Source organism: Musca autumnalis, unplaced genomic scaffold, assembly GCF_047663935.1.
Source record: "Musca autumnalis isolate F117 unplaced genomic scaffold, ASM4766393v1 scaffold_3, whole genome shotgun sequence".
In the NCBI taxonomy this organism is placed as follows: domain Eukaryota; kingdom Metazoa; phylum Arthropoda; class Insecta; order Diptera; family Muscidae; genus Musca; species Musca autumnalis.
In genome coordinates, this window is record NW_027411866.1 from 46,612,633 (window position 1) to 46,634,010 (window position 21,378).

Consider the following 21,378-nt stretch of genomic DNA (forward strand, 5'->3'; position numbering starts at 1 on the left):
ATCGCTCATTTACTCAAAGAGTGACATAACTCAAAAAATGCGTTTTCTGGATGGTCAATTTTCAATTAGTGGCTTTACAATACAATGTGGAGTGTTCAAAGAAGAAGTTAAAGAAAACACTTCAGAGATGAAGTTTCTAATGTATGATTTTTTAATATAACCACTGCATCAATCTCAAACGGATGCTGACATTTTGAAGACTGAAAAATTGGGTTTTTGAATTTTTGCTCTAATCGGGACGCGCAACTGTACTCGTTTAAAAACTGATTATGAGATTGTAGTACTCGCGATTAAGCATTTTTGATGTATAACTCGGGCGTGTAGCTTTCAAAGGTTCACAACAATCTCAGCTTAAATCGACATTTTTGTGCGTAAATTAAAAAAAAAACTGTTTTTTATTCAAAATTTGCAACTGCCATTAAATTGTCGGTGAAACCCGCGTGAACTCAGCTTTTTTACGTTCTGAATCTAATAAGCCATGACGCGTTCAAAACTATCGCTAATCCGGAGCTACAATTGATTTTATCTAAAAATTAAGTGCGATGCTACATCCACGGTTCTTGATGGATCGCAATGAAACGACATCAAATGATGTATTTTTTAAAGGTTATCATCGAAATCGGATGCGCATAAAATGTAAATGAACTTCGTGGAAATTATGACCATTTTACTGTATTTTGCGCCTTTATATGCAACAGACGTTACATCGTGGCCGGCAAATAGAATTTCACAAACTGTATACCAAATAAAAGGGATTGATTCGCTGTGTTGGAAAATCGGATGCGTACCATGTCATTTTCACTATTACGCTGTTTATACGCGTTTCAAATGATGTAATATTCAATATAACATTATTTTAATGTTATGCCACAATTGGAATTCCTTGTGATTTAATATAATGTTCTAAAAATATTCGCCAATAGGAAAACTATAAGCGAAAAATTTGTTGCAACGGAATATCTTCATTATAGCGTGAAATTTGGACGAAAATGATTAAGAAATCAAACATTTTTCTTCAACCTTTCCTATAAAACCATAAAAAAATAAAACAAATAAGCAAAGGTTATTGTCGGACGGAGCCGATCATGTGATATCCTACACCACTGAAATATAGCTACACTCTATGGAATAATATTAGAAATGAAGATACGCAATGATTTTTTGCTTTGAGCATATTAAATGTCTCCGAAGTCTTTTCTTGAAAAATCAAAATTTTTGGACATATCTTATAGGGTGCCACCGTGGTGCAATGGTATGCTCACCCGCCTTCATGCTGAATTCCAGGTTTCAGTTCCTAGGCCAGGCCACATGAAATTTTCGACGGTGACTAAATACCTCTCAGTAATGATGGTGACATTTTCTGAGTATTTCAGGCATGTTCTTCGACCTAAACTCTTACATCGTGCAAAATCTCGTGACTATTGATCTATAACTGCGACCTCTAGCGTCCTTCAGATTACACTACAAACAAATAACTGGATATATTAGGCTTTAACTCTGTTATCTGAGCACGTAAATCAACATAATTGGCATCAATAGAAAGGTCAAGAAATGGCCTTCCTAACTTTATTTACGTGTACGGAGTGTATCTTCCAGGAATACATATATAAGCTGTATATTAAAATTTTTCACAATTTTCACACAAAAGTTGTGGTCCATTTAACCCGCTAAATATTATCTGATCACTATCTCAAATTGCAAGCTTCTCCTTTGTCATATACTCTTACCTTAGTTAAAAGTTCGGCGATTGGACCATTTTTGCGACCTACAGAGTAGCTACAAAATCGGATAAAAATTATCTATTTGGTCCATTTCAACCGGTCAATATTTCACTATCATTACCAATGAAAATAGTGATCTATTCTGGTTTGATTTTCAGTTATCATTTTTTCTTCTATGGGACTACAAACCTTTTCCCCAGAAATTTGCCAGTACAGGTTAAAGTTTTGATAAAGCCTCCTTAAAAAAAGTAAGACCATCCAATCAAATGGATGTATATTATACTTATAACTTTTTAGAATTTTTTGCAAAAATTGAACGAACATGACCAACATTTAGTACTATGAATATATTTATATATTTTCACTGCGCGATTTTCGATATGATATTTAGTCATCTATATGGGAATACAATATTCCTACTGGGAATTCTGGGTATAGGTGTAAGTTGTAATATAGTTCCGACACAAGAGGTACATCCAATTTTCGTCATTTTTTAGCCTCATTCTTCAGATTATTGGGCCTCATGGAAATAATGGATTTAGATCCGAAGTATGTTTGGACGAAATCCGTTTCAGAAAAATTGGAGTCCATTGACATGGCGAAGTCGTCCGTCTGTCTGGCTTGCTGGAGCGCATCACAACTCGCGGACACATTAATCGATGGTTCTAATTGGCCCTCGTAATATTTTGTCCAAATTTAGGTCAAGTTCTAAGATGGATCATATCGGTTCACTCCCTCGGGTACCTCCACAACAAAAGTTCAAAATTTTTCGCAATAAAAGTTCGCACAAAAACTCTCGAATGTAGTGACATACTTTGCACGTTGAAATATTTTTTCCAGATATAGATCAGGTTCGAATATGGCCCACTGCTTCGGGTACCTCCCACACAAAATTTCGGAAAAATGCTGATTTAAGCCTGCTCTCGAATAGTTTTTATTTTTTTGCAACAGGTTTTGCATGGACAAGGCCATACTTCCTGAGAAAATGACCCGAATGCCGAATGCTTACGGCCACCATATGTAGTGGCTGGTGAGCACGACAGCTATCGAACAGCTATGCGTTTATCCGAACTTTGCATATCGAAATATTTCGGCGAATCTTAGATAAAGTTCGAAAATGGTGCTTATCGGTCCACAACTTTCGGTTCTTCCCCCACACAATATAACAAATATTTGCTAAAATGGTACGCTCGATATTTTTTAAACGTAGTAACCGATTTGATCCAAACTTTGAATCTCGTTATATTTTGTCCAAACTTAATTAAGGTTCGAAAATGTGTCATATCGGTGCACTCCTTAGGGTACCTCCTTCACAAAAGTTTAACATTTTTGTTTATGTGCAGTTATGTGTTTGAGTATTATTTGGAAATTTACTGTTTACAGCGATATTTTGTTTTTCACGGGTAAGTCCATGTTTCCTGATATAATGGACCAAAAGCCCACTGAAATGCTTGGTAGGAGCGATATCTATCGTAAGAAAATACTACCAAAATAAGGCCCACTTTCAAAATGAACAATGCAGACCATTCCTTCAGGTATCTCTACCTCAACTCTTCTGAACTTTCATCCAATTGCATATTTTCATAGCCAAGTCCATACATCCAAAATCTGAAAACCCCTCTAAATACATAATTGTTGGGAAAAGGATTTTGGTTGTGTGTGTGTGTTCAGTTCAATTCACACATGCTGAGGATTTTAACTTATTATTTGACATTTAAGGTTTAAATAGGTCAGAATTGTTTTAACAAAAATTGGCTATTATGCCAATTTGGCTATTATTGACCCCATTTCGCGGCACCTCACGATTTTCGCTACATGTCCGAAGAGACCAAAAATAGATCTAATTTGCAATTTAAGGTTTCTAATGGTTAAAACCACAAAAATTTTACGCATACCTAGGGCCACATTTTGGTATAACCCTCATATAACGGTTCCTCCGTCCGATGTTGTTGTTATTTCTTAGATTAGATGTTAAACGATACCGCCGCTTTGAAGTTTTTTTAAAGGAATTTTCTACTGATGAGGCAGTAACATGGTATTTCGGATTTTCAATTACCCCATCTGAAGGTATCAACTCGTCCAAATGAAATGAATGTTTCAGAGTATTTCTGATTTTGAATGGGTAGAGAATATCAATGCATCATTCGTCAGTCAGCTGTGCTGACAGAGATATACCCTACCCACCTGACCTAAAGAAAAGAAGCAAGGTACTTCTGACGTCTATAGGTTTTTTTTTTTGAATTTCTGGGTCAATTTCTCAGGAAGTATGGATTTGCCCCTGAAAAAATTGTACCGTCTTAACTATGTTGCCAAAAATTTAAAAACTATCCCAGACGAGACTGCTCTCTTTCTAAACTTTGTGTGGGAGGTACCCGAAAGGGTGGCCCGATGTGGAATTCGGACATAATTCGAGGCTGTATCATATAATACGATTTACAACATTTGGATCAAATCGGCTTCTCCCTTCCAGGGTTAACTTACGTACTATTCAGCAGGTTTTTTTTTGAGATTGTGGGCTATTATCTCAGGAAGTATGGACTTGCCCCCGAAAAAAATTGCGCCGTCGTAACAGAAGAAAGAAGAAGACATCTTTGGAAAAAAATCAAAACGATCCGAGATGAGCTGTTAAACTGGCTGAAGCACAGGTCTGATATAGTCCATATTCCAACCTGAACCTGATACATGACTAGATGAAATAATACGATGAGCAAAGTTTTGACCAATCAGAAATTCCCTGCGGGAGTTATCTTGCGGATTTGCCATTTTAGTTGGTGATGTCAATGTCTCTTGAAGCTTTTAGGCCATTATCTCAGGAAGTGTGAACTTGCCCAACTTGCTGAAAAACATTTCAAAACGACCAGAGAGGAGATCTGAAAATTAAATTTTTCCGAATTTTGTGTGGAAGGCTTCGGGTACCGATGTAGTCCATATTCGAACCCGATCTATGCCTGGAAGTAATTTTACCATATGTAAAGTTATAACCAATTCGGTTACTCCCTTCGAGAGTTATCGTGTGCGCCATTTTAGCGAACATTTAGTTTGGAGGTACTGGAAGGAGTGGACCGATATGGCCCATCTTCGAACTTAAACTAAGTTTGGAGAAAATATTGCGAATGCCAAATTTTGGACCTGATGGGTTGCTTCGAGAGTTATCGTGCGCTCAATTGCTCAATCGACTCATAATTATCTGAAACCGATTTCGTCCAAACATACTTGGGGTCTAAACCCATTATTTCGGTGAGGCGCATTTTTGGTCTCATCAAAGTGCATATATTCTCTTTAGTCTAGAGGCTGCGGGTATAAATAATGACATTCATCAGTTAGCATATTTCACTTCTCTTATGAATAAGCATTGACCTTACGGAAGAGCTTTGTACTTTTCAGTTGACTTCAATATAACTCGTGGTAGAAAGTTCGGTCCGACCCTAACTTTACACCGTTTTTACTTTGAAATACAGTTTTGCTGAAATTTTGTGCTTTGCGCAAGAGATTCGACACGGTCTTAAGGCTGTTTCCTTGAAAACATACGTTTTTGAATTGGCAGCTTATATTCTACATTCCTTTACTGCGGTGTAAGGAAGGTCTTGTCTTCTGCCTTCTGCTTATTTCGTCCATCTATCCGAAAGAATTGTATTTGTGTTTGTGAACGCTATTCAAGTCAGCTTAATACGCTTACTTGTTAAATAATAGACTTCTTTTTTTTACCAATTTGTACGACAATTTGTCCCACTGTATCTTACCTAATGTTACTTTTTCTCCGTAAAATATCGCATGATCAATTTTACATTGGAATTCTGTCGCATATTTTAATTAATTTTATTGCACTCAAAGTTCAAAATATCACGTACTTATGTATAATTCTGTGTAACACTTGAGCGAATGAACTTCGGCGATCACAAACATAAATCTTTGAAGACTTCTGCCTTTCTTTTCTTTATTTTGTTTGGCAACTTACCAATTTTGTTTGGAAATTTTGGATTTTCTTCAAACCATTCTTGAAGTGAATCCAAGATTGCTTCTTGTTCCTTATCACCCACTAATTCCATGTTTTTTTGTAGCTTTATTAAGTTGTTATTGTTGATGCCGTTGATAGTTTAGCGTTAATTCACAGTTATGGAATTGTTAATTGCTTTAATTGAATTTTTAATTGTTTTTTGTTTGTTTATTGTAAGCGTATCGCCGTTGTGGTCTATCGTAAATCTTTAAAAATAAAAAGTTGTAATCTCGCGTCCGTCGAACACTGAGTACGTCTGCACGCTCGCTTATCTCAACCACAACTGATTGTCGGTTGGATTGTTGGAGATTGGCTAGCATAGCGGCGCTTGCTATTATTTATTTGTTTAACAGTCCAACAAACAAAACCTGTTAGGCTTTAACCGGTTTTCCATTCATTGTCGTATATTGTGCTGTTAGCCAACATTCGGAAAACAATTCAATTTTATGCTAAATACACCTGCACGATACACGCACACTGTTGTTGTATGTACGTACACTTGCCTGGTCTCTGTTATAGGTGGTGAGCCAGCCGCCCTATAAGTTTCATGTTGCATTCATTCATTCGATAGAAATTTTGAAGTAGTGAGAAATGTAGTAGGAAAGCACAGTGGTTAAGATGTTAGATGTTTACTTTTCAAATCACTTGATAATAAATAATTCGTTAGTGCACTTCTGAGTTCTTCTTTTTAACGAAATACGGACAAGAAATCTGCAGAATTCATCATAGTTTCTAAATACTGATTTAGTAATATTTGGTAATAAAAAAACAGACGAACTTATCTATAACATAGCAGTTGAGGACCGAAGAATTAGAACGTTATATGGAAAGTTCGTTATAGAGAAACCGAAATAAAATGGACACTACAAGAAAAAATATGATCAGGGACACTGTTTCGAGACTCCTAAAGACTTTGAAAATGGGAAATCAGAAACTTTTCCCGCCTGTGTTCGTTTTACACACTGTTCTCTATTTATACCCTCCACCATAATATTTAGGATATAATTAAATGTGTCATTCCGTTTGTAACACATTGAAATATTCATCGGAGACCCTATAAAGTATATTCTTGATCAGGGTAAAATTCTAAGTCGATGTAACCATGTCCTTCTGTCCGTCCGTCCGTTTTAAGATAGAGCTTTGTAATTTGGTATAGAAGTTTCTAATAGTCCTAGGATGTTTGGTATTAAAAATGGGCTACATCGGCCCACTTTTTGATATAGCCCCCATAGAATGGTACAACCCGACTTTTTGTACTTTGAAGTTTTTAGCCTCATTAGCACGTCGAAATGGCTGAAATTTTGTACTTAATCTTAGTTGGTGGTATAAAATTTTCCCCCAGAAATTTGTCGGTAGAAGTTCACGCCTTAATATAGCCGGTACCTCCCATTGTTTGGTGTTTTGAAGGTCGTGCCCATAACAACCCACCGAAATGACTGAAATTTGGTATGTGGTCTACGTTGAAGATAAAAACCTTTTCGACTGAAATTCGTTGGTATTGGCCTACGTTTCGATATAGCCCCATAGAACGGTACCACCCGATTTTTGGTATTTTGAAGGTTTTAGCCTCATTATCACAGCAAAATGGGTAAAATTTGGTATTTACTCTTTGCTGAGGGTTTTCAATTTGTCCCCCTTTTATTTGTCGGTATAGGTCCACGTCTTCATATAGCCCCCATAGAACGGTACCTCCCAATTTCCTGTATTTTGAAGGTTGTGGCCACAATAATCCTCTGAAATGGCTGAAATTTGTTATGTGGTCTACGTTGGAGGAAAAACTTTTTCGACTGAAATTCGTTGGCATTGGTCCACGTTTTGATATAGCCCCCATTGAACGATACCTCCCGATTTTCGATATTTTGAAGTTGTGGTCACAACAACGCACCGAGATGGCTAAAATTTGGTATTTGGTCTTCGTTGGGGGTATAAAATTTTTCCCCATGTCGGTACAGGTCCACGCCTTTATATAGCCCCCCATAGAAAGGTACCTGCCGATTTTCGGTATTTTAAAGGTTGTGAATTCAGTACCACAGCGAAATGAATGAAATGTGGTACTTAGTCTTCATTGATGTTATAAAACTTTCCACCTGAAATTTGTAGTTATATGTCCACGACTTCATATAGCCCCCATGGAACGGTACCTCCCGATTTTCGGTATTTTGAAGGTAGTGGCTTCAATATTCCACCGAAATGGCTGAAATTTGGTATTTATTCTTCGTTGGTGGTATAAAACTTCCCCCCAGAAATTTGTCGGTACAGGTCCACGCTTTCATATAGCCCCCAAGAACGGTACCTCCCGGTTTTCGGTATTTAGAAGGTTGGGGACACACTAATCCTTCGAAATGGCTGAAATTTAGTATATAATCTTCGTTGAGGGTTTTCAAACCTCCCCCTAAATTCGTCGGTATAAGTCCACGTATTCATATAGCCCCCATAGAACGGTACCACCAGATTTTGGTATTTAACTTTCCCCCAGAAATTTTTCGGTACATATTCACGCCTTCATATAGCCCCCAATAACGGTACCTCTCGATTTTCGGTATTTTGAAGTTGTGGCCACAACAACGCACCGAAATGGCTGAAATTTGGTATTTGGTCTTCATTGGGGGTATACATTTTTATATCCTCAACCTTTAGGCTAGAAAGGGTATATCACTAATATTTTTGAAAATTTAACATAGCTGAAGCCAAGGTTTACCCTTTTAGAACACGCGACTCGTGATTGTATATTATACAAATTAAATACTTTTGGATAAAATGAAATGTTTTTGGATGTGGCAACAAATATTGGCCTTAAAAGATAATTTGCGAGGAAGCTGTGGCTATATTTATGTTAAAAAATGGGTAAAAATGGGTTGATGCCACCATGTCTTTTTTTGTTTTCTCTCGATTTGTGAGTAAACCACACTTCTCTCGATTTTCCTGTCAAAGTAAAAGTAGAAGCAAATTAAATAAGGATCATCTCACCAATGTATAACTTTTCAAAATTTCGTCTGCTTCTACCAATAAATGATGCTGACATTTTGAAGCCAGTTTTACAGTGTTTTTTGACATTTTCTTCTAATTTCATTCCGCAAACAGGTTTAACAAAAAATCGTATATAGGATTGTAGAACTCGCGATTCTGAGTTATTTGATATATGTGTCGTGAATGTAGTCTACACAGCTTCATAGAAATCTGCATCCAAATACGGAAATTTTGTGCGAACAAATTTCTAAAAATCATATATTTCGGGTCTAATTTGTAGAATTGTCATTCGATTTCCTCGTACTTGATTGCACATTTTAGTTTTTTTACGTTCCGGATCTAATATGCCATTCCCCGTGAAAATCCATCCACTAAAACGCGAGTTACAAGAAAGTCCAAAGTAGAAAAATCACCTAAATTTTCTTTTGGAAATATTGCGTATTTTGTCGCGTTTTCTGCGGTTCGTTTCCACTGCAATGAAACACCTAATACAGCATCTTCGTTTTAGCGGAAACAGAGTTTTGAAAACTTCACTGATAAGGGAGCTACATTCATTTTATCCCAAAAAATAGTGTGTGATGCTACATCCACGGTTCTTAATTGATCGCCTTGAAATAGATATATATCGATGTAGATTTTCATGGTGGACATTGAAATCGGATGCGGACAAAAATTGTATGCACTTTACTATCTTTTTCTTACTTTTTTGGCTCGAGGTCACTTTACGCAAATTAGCCATATTTTATTGGTATTTTAATGCTAAGATGCAGCTGATGCTACATCTTAGCCTCCAAATTAAATTTCGAAAAATATATACAAATTAACAGATATGGTCTTGCTGTACATGCAAATCACATGCGGACAAAACGATTTTGATAATTACGCGATTTACACGTATTTTAAAATGCATATAAATAAAATCCGTCTATTTTGTTAGGAGATTTAAGCAAAATGAAGGAAGTATTCCTATAAATTTTTACAATATTTTCTACTACATAATGCATGTGAAAAAAATATTTTTTCAAACAAAAAATTATTTTTTGACCAAAATATGTGCTTATTTTGGCTGTAACTAACTATACACCAATCTATAACACCAATCTGTATGATTGCAGTCTCATTTGATACGCCGTGAAGTTTGGATCCACAACAATTTTTTATGTAATTATATGACCACTAAATGGGCTTTAATTTTGAAAAAAGTACACTTATATTCAATAATTTAGCAATTTTATGTACATTCCGCGAATTCTGTGTAACATTTTGCAGGTATTATGCAATCTACTCGCTGAAGTCACTTAGAGAGAACTTTTTTGTAACAATTGTGTTCATTAAAATAATTAGCGTTTTTATAATATTTTCTTTCTTAAAAAGCGAAATAAAAGCGCCATAACTTTTGTCCGCAACAACCAAAAATTGGCTCGCGACCAGATTCGTACTGGGAATCTTTTTCTTAACCTGAATATCAAAAATCGTTGATGTAGCGCGAAAAAAATTTATCGTTTTTTTCTGAAATGGAATATGAAATAATTGACAATATTCCTGATATACACTTTCATACGGGCAAATTGTGCCTCATCGAAATAATGGTTTTAGACCCCAAGTATGTTTGGACGAAATGTGTTTCAGACAATTTGGAGTTGATTTAGCAATGTCCGTACGTCTGTCTGTCTGTCTGTCTGGCTGGTGCGCACGATAACTCTCGAACGGATCAACAGATTCGGTTCAAATTTTGGCTTTCGTAATATTTTGCCCAAACATAGTTTAACCCCCAGTTTTTGTAAAAATATTTATTGTTCTCACACGAATTGTCAAATTTTGTAGATCGATTTACTCGCCTTAGGGCAAATGTAGAACGCTGATTTTTGAATGAGGAATTCTATACTATATATAGAACACGCCTACGAAGAATTAGGTCTGTATATCGTCTAGGGGCTGAGTACCTCCCCCACAAAAGTTCCAAAATGTTCGGAAAATTTGTGGGCACGATAACTCTTGAAGGGAGTAACCGATTTGGTCCATACTTTGCACATCGTCAAACTTCTACCTGACTTAGATGAGGTTCCAATATGGACTCAATCGGCCAACTCCTTCGGGTACCTCCCACACAAAATTTCGGACATGTTCAGTTTAGGACCTGCTCTCGAATCGCTTTGATTTTTGTTGCAACAACTTGTATTCACTCCCCCCCATACGATGGTACAAGTTTCATCAGGGGCAAGTTCATACTTACCGAGAAAATGGCCGGAAAGGTACAAAAAGCCCCTATGACACCTTGTGTAGTGGTAGGAGCGCAAGATAACTCTCGAACGGATCTGTCGATTCGGTCCAAAATTTGGCCTTCGTAATATTTGATCAAAACATAGTTTAAATTCGAAGACGGGCTATATTGGTTCACTCCTTCAGCTACCTCCCCCACAAAACTTCAGAAATGTTCGAAAAAATTTTGCGCACGATAACTCTTGAAGGGAGTGACCGATGTAATCCATACTTTGCACATCCTCATATATCTACCAGATATAGATCAGGTTCGAATATGGACTAAATTTGTCTACTCCATCTGGTACCTCTCATACAAAATTTCGGATAAGTTCACTTTAAGACCTACTCTCGAATCACTTTGATTTTTGTTGAAGCGATTTGCATTCGCTACCTCTATTACGACGGTAAAAGTTTTTTCAGGGGCAAGTCCATATTTCTTGCGAAAACAGACTGAAAGGTGTAAAAAAACCCCTATGTCACCATATGTGGCGGTCGGAGAACACGATAACTCTCGAACTGTTCAACCGAGTTGGTCCAGCATTTGACCTTCGTCATATTATATACAAACTTCGTCACATGGGCAATACCGGTCCACAACTTTCGGTACTTCTCCCCAATATTTAAAAAATATCACTTTGGATCTCCTAATATTTTATCAAAATTTAGTTTTACTTCTAAAATGGCCCATATCGGTCCTCCCTAAGAGTACCTGCCCTACAAAAGTTCAACATTTGTGTCTTAGTGCAGTTAATTCCTAATCCAAATTTTTGTCCAAAAAGGGCCACCAAATTCTGAAGAGACCTGAAATACATTCGATCTGTCCGGAGGTAAAAGTTTCGCTTCACATTGGCTGAGGGTATATATCTGTCGGCAAAGCCGACTGACACTTTTTTACTTGTTTCCACAGAAATTTGTCCGTACAGGTCCACGGCTTCATATAGCCCCCATAGAACGGTACCTCACGATTTTTGGTATTTTGAAGATAGTGGCTTCAATATTCCACAGTAATGACTTAAAATTTTTTTTTATTCTTCCAGTGGTTGACAAAATATTTCAGAAGAAGCTTACCTCTTGTTTTTCGGTATTTTGAAGGTTTTAGCCACATCATCTTACTGAAATATCGGAAATTTAGTATTTAGTCTTCTTTGAGTCTAAAAACTTTCCGCAAGAAAGTTGTCGGTATAGATCGACGTTTTGATTTAGCCCCCATAGAACAGTACCTCCCGAATTTCGGTTTGCTGAAATTTGGTATTTAGTCTTCTTCATAAACGAAATGAAACTAATTATTCCATTTCACTTCAATACAACTCGCGGTGGAGGGTATAACAAGTTCAGCGCAGCCGAACGTAACGCCGTTCTTACTTGTTTATTAATTTGATTTCATTCAATGACTTGTAAAATGTCTTCACCCGAGGGATAGTCCATTATAGTTATAGGGTGTACATATTGAATCCCTAATTTTCCCATAGTAATATTATATCTGCAATATCAGGAATTCCTGTAACAGTACTAAGACAGCCAGACTTTTCACACACAACCTTAGGTGGAGAAGTTTTTTGACCATTGGAGACCTCAAATATATAATTTATCTAAGTCGATCAGCTAAAACATGAAAATGGCTAATATCGAGTGGTACCGTTACTTGGGGGCTATACCAAAAAGCACAGTGTTTCCGCCCGTGGACAAAAATCGAAAAATTTATGGCGACATAAATAAAAACGAGAAATTAATTAAAATTAATATTAAAAAATGATCTTTGCCCTAATAGGCAAAATTTTCAAATAAATTTGATTGAAAATTGAAATAAATATTCTCTAAACACATCAATTTTTTTTTTTTGTCAATTTACAGCGGTAATATGCCAAGTTAAGTCGACGAAATTGTGATTTGTATGTTGTGCGCTAAAAATTTAAAATACATCCATCCGTAAAGCCTTCGTAGTTTATGAGTGAAATTTAAAAAAAAAAATGAATCGATATTAATTTTAAATTTCAGGGGAAAGGGTTTAGTTTACGATAAAAAAAATCCATCTGCCTCCCGGAAGATTATTCCCCTTATACCACGCCTGTAAAATCGTCAATATTCCTAAAATCGGGCGGGTCTTTTATATGGGAGCAATACCTAAAACTTGACCTATATAGAACATTTTTTGCAAGGAGATATAATGTTAACTCATATCTCAAAATCCAAAATTACAGCTAAATCGATTGAAAAATTTTGTTAAAATAGTCAAAATACCTTTATATGGGGGCCATACCTAAACTTTGACCTATTTTAAACATTTTGTGCAAGTAGGTATTTTGTTCATTCAGGACTCAAAATGCAAAATGACAGTCGAATCGGTAGGAAAATTTGGGTAAAATCGTCAAAATGGCAAAAATCAAAATATAAGATGATTCGATAAAAAAGCTCACACAAAAAGTCATTTGAAATTCTTTCTTTTTTTGACAAACTTCACTCATTCCTAAAGTTCACTCATTCCTACTACATGATATCATTTTTGAGAAAATTGGTACAGTCGAACCTCGATTATCCGGGAATCGATTATCCGTAAACCTCCATTATCCGGGAAGTTAAACACTGAATTTTTGTTCATTTTACACTGATTAACAGTGATAATCTTTATGGTCCGGGTTTATAATTCATTCGACCAATTTTCAATGCGCATAAGCAATGTACAAATTAATTATTTTAGAACTGTTTCAATCTTAAAAACTTCATATTACATTCATAACTGCACTTAGAAACATTTGATTAAAAATACATATATGAAAAATGGCGTTACTCCATTATCCGGGAAAATCGATTATCCGAGGTCTGACTGTATTTAGTCTTCGTTGGGAATATAATACATTCCCACAAAGAATCATCAGCACATGTAAACGTTATGATAGAACGGCACTTCCCGATGTTCGGTATATTGAAGATTTTAGACTCATTATCCCACCGAAATGGTTGAAATTTGATGTTCAGTCTTCCTTGAGGCCACGTTTTAGTATAGTCCCCATAGAATGGTACCGCCCGATATTTGGTGTTTTCTGCGTTTCATTTTGCCTGGCAGAAAATTTGTTTTTAGTTATCGTAGGGGATGGTAGGCAAATGTCCAGATTATGATAAAACTGTACTTCCCAATTTTCACTATTTTGATGGTTTTAGCTGCATTATCCAGCTGAAATGGCTGACATTTGATTTATAATCATTGTTGGGATCACAAATCGTTTTTCCAGAAACTTGTCGGTAAATATCCACGTTTTAGTATAGTCACCATGGATCGATACCGCCCGATTTTCTGTGTTTTCAAAGTTTTATCCGCATTATCCTAACGAAATAGCAAAAATTTGATATAACTTCTTCGTTGAGGGTTTAAAACTTACCTGCAGAGAATTGTCGGTATAAGACCACGTTTTAAGGATGTAGAATATATCAGAACATAGACTGTCATCATGTTTGAAAACTTGTTCGCCGTAGTGCCAAGCTCGGACATGACTTGGTTTACTTTTGAACTTATTAGTAGGCTGTCGAAGGCTAACGTAAAGTCGATAAATGCGTAAAATGTGTCGATTTGTTTTTCTCGGATCTTCACTAGGATGGAGATCTGGCATATGATTGTTGTTGTTGTACATATGGTGGATTTGCCTGATTGGTGAACTATAGGTTTTATCTTCCTATACAATATGTTTGATGCTTATGTGCGCACAAGACTGTGATTCCTATCCCTGGGAATACTTTCCTTCATCCAAATTTTGCTTATAAGCTGATTGTGATGAGTTGTAATGAGTTTTAATGACAACTTTTTATGGAAGTTCGTCTATAAATAAAGGGCATTATGGACTACGGGACATTCCCAAACATTTTCTGACAATTGGATGAAGTCAGGTTCAGTGGCTTTCAAAAAATAATGTATTGAAGAGAATGGGCGTCGTCTTTCGTCATCAATGTATAACATATTTAAAAAGTGAGTGAGTGAGGTCCGGTAATTTGGCTCCAAATATGTACCTTGTATACACGCAACCCCATTGTCACCAAAAATTTATTCTGAAACTGATATAATCATAGGTTTGGCTTATATATATAGCGTATTAAAGAAAGACAGGGGAAAGGTACCCTATCTCCTATACATAACAATGGCAAACCTTGAGCTTTTGCTTTTTATACCCTCCACCATAAAATATTCTGATACTAAATATGAAATATTATTTTCTTTCCTTTATATGGGGCTATATCAAAGTGTGGACCTATGTTTAAAATTTGTGGTGGAGAAGTTTTAAGGCCTCTGAGAACCTCAAATGTCGAATCACAGATAGTTCGGTTAACAAATGTAGCTATACTCCTCAAAAAACCTAAAATCGGGTAGTAACTTTGTATGGGTCTATGTAAAAACATGGACCAATTTTGATAATTTTTGGTGGAAAAGTTTTGTGACCATTGGGAAACTCAAACGTCAAATTACAGATAGCTCGGTGAAAACATATAGTTGAAATTGTCAAAATACCTAAAATCGGAAGGTGCCGTTATATAGAGCTATACAAAAGCATGGATCTGTGTTGACAATTTTTGGTCAAATGTGAAACTACCGTTATATTGGGGCTAAACCAAAACATGGTCCTATGTTGACAGTTTTTGGTGGAGATGTTTTGTGACCACTGGGAACCTCAAATGTAAAATTGCAGGTAGTTTGGTCAAAAAATTTAGCTAAAATCCAAAAAATACCGAAAATCGGGAGGTATCGTTATATGGGGGCTATACTAAAACATGGACCTATGTTGACGGTTTTTGGTGGAGATGTTTTGTGAAATATAAATGTGAAATTGCAGGTAGTTCGACCAAAAATTGTGCTTAAAATCCCCAAAATACCGAAAATCGGGAAGTACCGTTATATGGGGGCTATACCAAAACGTGTGCCCATATGGCCCATCTTCGAACTTGACCTGCCTATGGAAAAAAGATACTCGGCTGCAAAAATATAGTGCTCTAGCTCAATTCTTGCGGACACTAGAGTGATTACAACAGACGGACAGACCGTCATGGCTAGATTTTATCCTGATCAAGAATATATATACTTTATAGGGTCGCAAATGATTAGTTCGATGTGTTACGAACGGAAAAATAAACTTAATGTACCCTCCATACTACATAAATATATATAATTGTTCCACAAACGTCCCATAAGGGACAAGGGAGACTTCTCTCATATCAATAAGTGCACCCCGATTCATATTAGCTAAAATTTTCTTTGCATAAAAACCTAAGTTGGGTTATGGCGAACATTTCAAAAAAAAAAAAAAAAAAAACAGGTAAGAAAACGTTAAGTTCGGCCGGGTCGAACTTTTTATACCCTCCACCAAAATTAAATTGAAAGAGAACGGAATAATTAGTTTCCTTTCATATACGAAAGTACTTAGCTCCGCCTAATTATCAAATTTCAACCATTTTGGTGGGATAATGAAGCTAAAACCTTCAAAATACCGAATATCGGGAGGTACCGCTCTATGGAGACTATATTAAGGCATGGACCTATACCAACAAATTTTAGGTTGAACGTTTTATATCCTCAACGAAGACTAATTACCAAATTTCAACCATTTTGATGGAATGATGAAGCTAAAACCTTCAAAATACCGAATATCGTGAGGTACCCTTCTGTAGGGGCTATATGAAGGCGTGAACCTATACCAACAAATTTCAGGTGGAAAGTTCTATACACCCAACGATAACTAAATACCAAATTTCAGCCATTTTGGTGGGGTAATGAAGCTAAAACCTCCAAAATACCGAATATCGGGAGGTACCGTTCTATGGGGGCTATATGAATGCGTGGACTTATACCAACAAATTTCAGCCATTTTGGTAGGATAATGAAACTAAAACCTTAAAAATACCGAAAATCGGGACGTGGACCGATATGTCCCATTTTCAATAAATTAAAATTGCGAGTTGTATCTTGATTTCAACAGACAGACAGACAGACAGACGGACATGGTTAAATTGACATAGAATTTTATGCTGATCAATAATATATATACCGACGAATATTTCGATGTGTTACACATGGAATGACAAATTTAATTATACCCCCGCACAGTTGTCGCAATCACAAAATTTTTGGCCAAAATTATTTTTTTGAAGTTTCATATTTTTATAATTTTTTTGCGCGGAATAATAAAAAACACTTCAAACCATCCGAAAATAATTGGTTTTTCTAAATACCATTAATAGCCGCTCGTTGGTGTAATGCTAAAGTTGAAAATTTTTTGTATAAAAAATAGAACAGACTGTGTGCTGTAAAATATATACTTTTTGGTGTGCTGTGTGGTCGAATGGGTATACGAAATTCAGACCAAAGTTATTATGAATCTGGAAGCTGATAATAAGTGCTTTCATAATATATAAAGAAAGAACGAAGAAAGTTGTAATATCTGGGTAGGGAGATAAAAGTTTGTGTGTATATTGAAAATTATTTTTTACAAATATTTTTGAAATCTTCTTAAACTTTAGAAAAAATGTAAAAATATCGTCTCCTCCAAAAAATTTTTGGAAGCTGGCAGGGGTATGTACTATCATATTCAGATGAAATATTTTGCCTTATTTTGCCTTTTTTAGAAAAAATTTATTTTTCTACTTTAAGTTGAGTGAAATTTTTTATAAATTGATGTTTTTATTGTATATAGTATTGAACTGAAAATGTGGGATAAAGACAAAGTTTCATCCGATTTTTCTTAAAATTGATTTAAGGTTTTAATAGTATAAAAAATTCTGCAACATTTTTTGAAAATTGGCCCACACTGTGACATAGCCGTGCCGTCCGATTTAAGATATTTTAAAGATTTTAGCGATATTATTTAACCGATTCGGCTCTAACTTTGCATTTTGACTTCATGGAAAGTATAAACTGTTTGTACCAAATATTTTGGTTAAGACCTCCCACAACGGCGCCTCACTACTTAATTAATTTTCGCTGTTTTTGGCGAAAATACATTTCAATTGATATTTTGGGACATTTGATTAACCTAGTAATCAATTTTAGTATAAAAACGTCGCACAGTTGCCCCGATTTTTGGCCAACATTATTTTTTTGAAAATAATTGGTTTTGCTAAAAAGCGTTAATTGCCTTTAGTAGGCGCAGTGTCAAAGTTGTCACTTTTTTGTATAAAAATAAATCAGACTGTTTACTGTAAAATATACATTTTTTGTTGCGTGTTGTGATTGAATGAATATATAAAAGTTAAACGAAAAATATTATGATTCGGGAAGCTGAAGGTAAGTAATTTTATAATATTTATATATATCGTTTAATCAATAATCGTTTTAATCAAATTTTGCTTGTCTCTATACTTTGACAATTGTGGTTCTACACTCTATTTTTGTATTTTTTAGACGACCTCTTCTTCAGAAACGAAGATTTGTTTAAAATTTGGAAGCAACATGGCACAATTGCTAAGAAACAAAAAAACATCTTAAACTATGTACTACAAAACTGTAGTGAAAACAATCCGTCAAAGGAGTATTTAAAATATTTAGAAAAAGGAGTACGAATTTTTTGTCTCACTTTGAAGAGAAAATGGGAAGAAAGTAAAAGATATTTTAAGGATTTCGAACAAAAAAATGCAGAATGGTTTGCTTCTGGAATATATTTCTGGACAGAGTTTGGAATTCGCGTTGACGTTCCCAAAGTTGGTGGTTTTGGTTCCACTAATGATGGTAACACATCCCGTCGTGCTTTTGGTAGTTACCAGAAGTTTGCTCAAATTATCGGTATTAAAGAAGAGCTTGTTTACCGCCTTCATATAATTCTTGTATGTTTAACATGTCAATTTCCCCTTGATTTGGAAAAATTTGAAAAATACTGTTTCGAAACAGCTAAATATATTCAGGGCCATTATCCTTGGGTAGCGATGACACCAACAGTGCACAAGGTCTTGATTCATTCTAAGCAAATAATGCAGAATGTTGTGTTGCCAGTTGGATGTTTTGGAGAGGATGCTGCTGAATGCAGAAACAAAATATATAAAAATGACAGATTATTACACGCTAGAAACAGTAGTCGTGTCAATAATCTCACAGACGTATTTAATAGAGCATTGGATACATCTGATCCACTTATATCATCTATACGCCTAAACGCCCGCTTACAAGAAAGAAAGCGGTTAAACCTGCCATCTGAAGTAATCGAATTGTTAGTTTGTGAACTAAACGATGAATTACGGCCCGCGAATGATACTGATTGTGATGAAACCACAGATGAAGAATTCGAAGAAGAATATGGCGATGAAAATATAGTTCTGGAAAACGAAATATCTACATATATTCAATAATTAATTAATTTAAAACTTAATAGAGTTCTTTTATTTTCTTTACTTAATAGTATAAAACAACCTTCTTAAGCCTGTTTTAAGTCATACTTTTATAAAAAGAGTAAATTTTGAATTATGTTTACCGCATTTTATTTTGTTTTACAACTCATGTTTGTACTAAAACATCACATTTTGTACCCTAACATTTTGTATGCCTTTGCATATCTAAAAACCTAATAAATAGTACTATATTGTACCTTATGATTGCAGAAACGCGTTTTAACGGATTTGCAATAAATATTAATATTATTATAATAAATATTAATCTATTTATAAACGAAAAGTATACATTATGTTGTATTAAATAATTTTGGCCAAAAAAATTTGAATTGGGACAACTGTGCCCCGGTATGGTGGAGGGTATAACAAGAAGTATCCAACGAACGACATTTGATTTTTATTTATATAGATCTGGAGTATCTTCATATCCGTCAATATCCGTCGTCGGTGTTTTACTCTCTGGTAAAATTTTCTGCCCTGCATTCTGATTCCTATACACTGTAACACTCTAAATGTCGTGATTTCTCGTTTTTGGTTACAGAAATTATGAATTTTATCTATACTTATAAAAGAGTCAGTAATGATGACTCACTGACTGACTGACTGATAATCAACGCCCAGACTAAACGGCTAAAGCTAGAATCTTGTTATTTTGGGTGAGGGTCACTCTTGGTCCGAAGGTGTCAGATAAGGCTGGATTTTTGGAAATTCGAACTAAAACTGTACTAAAAGTACTAAAAGGTACTAAATATGGTACCCTTTGTATTAGGCAAACGCGAAGAGCGGACGCGAAGGGTCACTGATGGAGAGTTAGAAAGGTGTACCAAAGGGTTTTTGGAAATTCGAACTATAAGTGTTCGAAAAGTACTAAAAGTTACTAAATTTAGTACTATTTGGTATTACGTGAACGGATAGAGCTAAAATCTTGAAATTTGGAATGAAAATCAAGGTTTAGAAGATGAGTTGATAAAAGGAGGTGGTTTGAAAATGTGTACTCATGTGTACGAATAGTACTAAATGGTACTAAATTTGGTACAGTTTTTATTTCAGTGATGGGATACATTTGGAATCGTGAGATTCGGAATTACGATTACTGTTGGAGTGTTGATAGAGGTAGGGTCGGAAATTCGTACTCTGGATACGAATAGTACTAAATGGTACCAAATTTGGATTTGAGTTATCGGATATATCTGGAATCCTGAAATTCGGAATTAAGCTTATTGTTTGAACATAGTACTGGGGTAGTTTTGAAAATTTGTAATTATGGGAACAAAAATTCTAAATGGTACTTAACCCAGATATGCCCACTGCCCTATATATAGGACACACAAAATTCTTGCTAATTTGATATGTTATGTTCACCAAAGTACCGTTTATTTTGGTGATATACTCAGTACACATCTGTAGCTCTTGGGATATTATGTGATTCCATTATTTTGAGCTACTATTTTTGAGTTTTGAGGTCTAGTTCATCGAAGTTTCCACCTATCGCTTAGTTTTTACAATGACTTGCGCTATGACCGATTATTTATTGGGTAGTTTTATAACGAAAACATACTACGAAAAAATGTTAACTAGATGCCGAAAAGGTGTCTTTGGACTATATGTCAAATATTTTGTGTTCCATAACTCCCAGTTATATGATAAAACCCTGTGTCCAAAAATGGCCTCAAAAACCACTTTTTTCAAAAAATTTTTTTAAAAAAATTTATAAACATACTGTTATTATTTCACATTTGCTTCTAAAAAAATACAAAAATACTTTTAAAATGATCACGATCAAGCAATGGGCATATCCGGGTTAATTTGGTACAATTTGGATAGAGCTGGAATCCTGAAATATGGAATTTAGGTTACTGTTAAAGTGAAGGATTGAGGTAGTTTTCGAAAACCTTACTTATGGGTACGAAGAGTACGAAATGGTACAATTTGGAATTGGATGAACGGATACACCTGGAATCTTGAGATTTGGAATTACGATTACTGTTTTTATTTTGCATTCAAGTCAGTGTAGGATTGATATATGTTGTCGAAAAACGTGTCATGAGTATACGAAAAGTACTTAATGGTACTCAATTTGTT

At 35.4% G+C, this 21,378-nt stretch overlaps 1 protein-coding gene across 1 annotated transcript in view; it reads right to left on the reverse strand.

The window, feature by feature from the left end:
- The window catches only part of LOC141398162 (uncharacterized), a 52,683-nt gene extending 46,610 nt beyond the window's left edge, over window positions 1–6,073 (reverse strand). Inside the window, exon 1 of the mRNA XM_073975395.1 lies at window positions 5,677–6,073. Within this exon, the coding sequence (XP_073831496.1) occupies window positions 5,677–5,767 (91 nt within the window). The 5' untranslated portion in view covers window positions 5,768–6,073. The remainder of the gene's footprint in view (window positions 1–5,676) is intronic.
- Window positions 6,074–21,378: the final 15,305 nt, after the last annotated feature.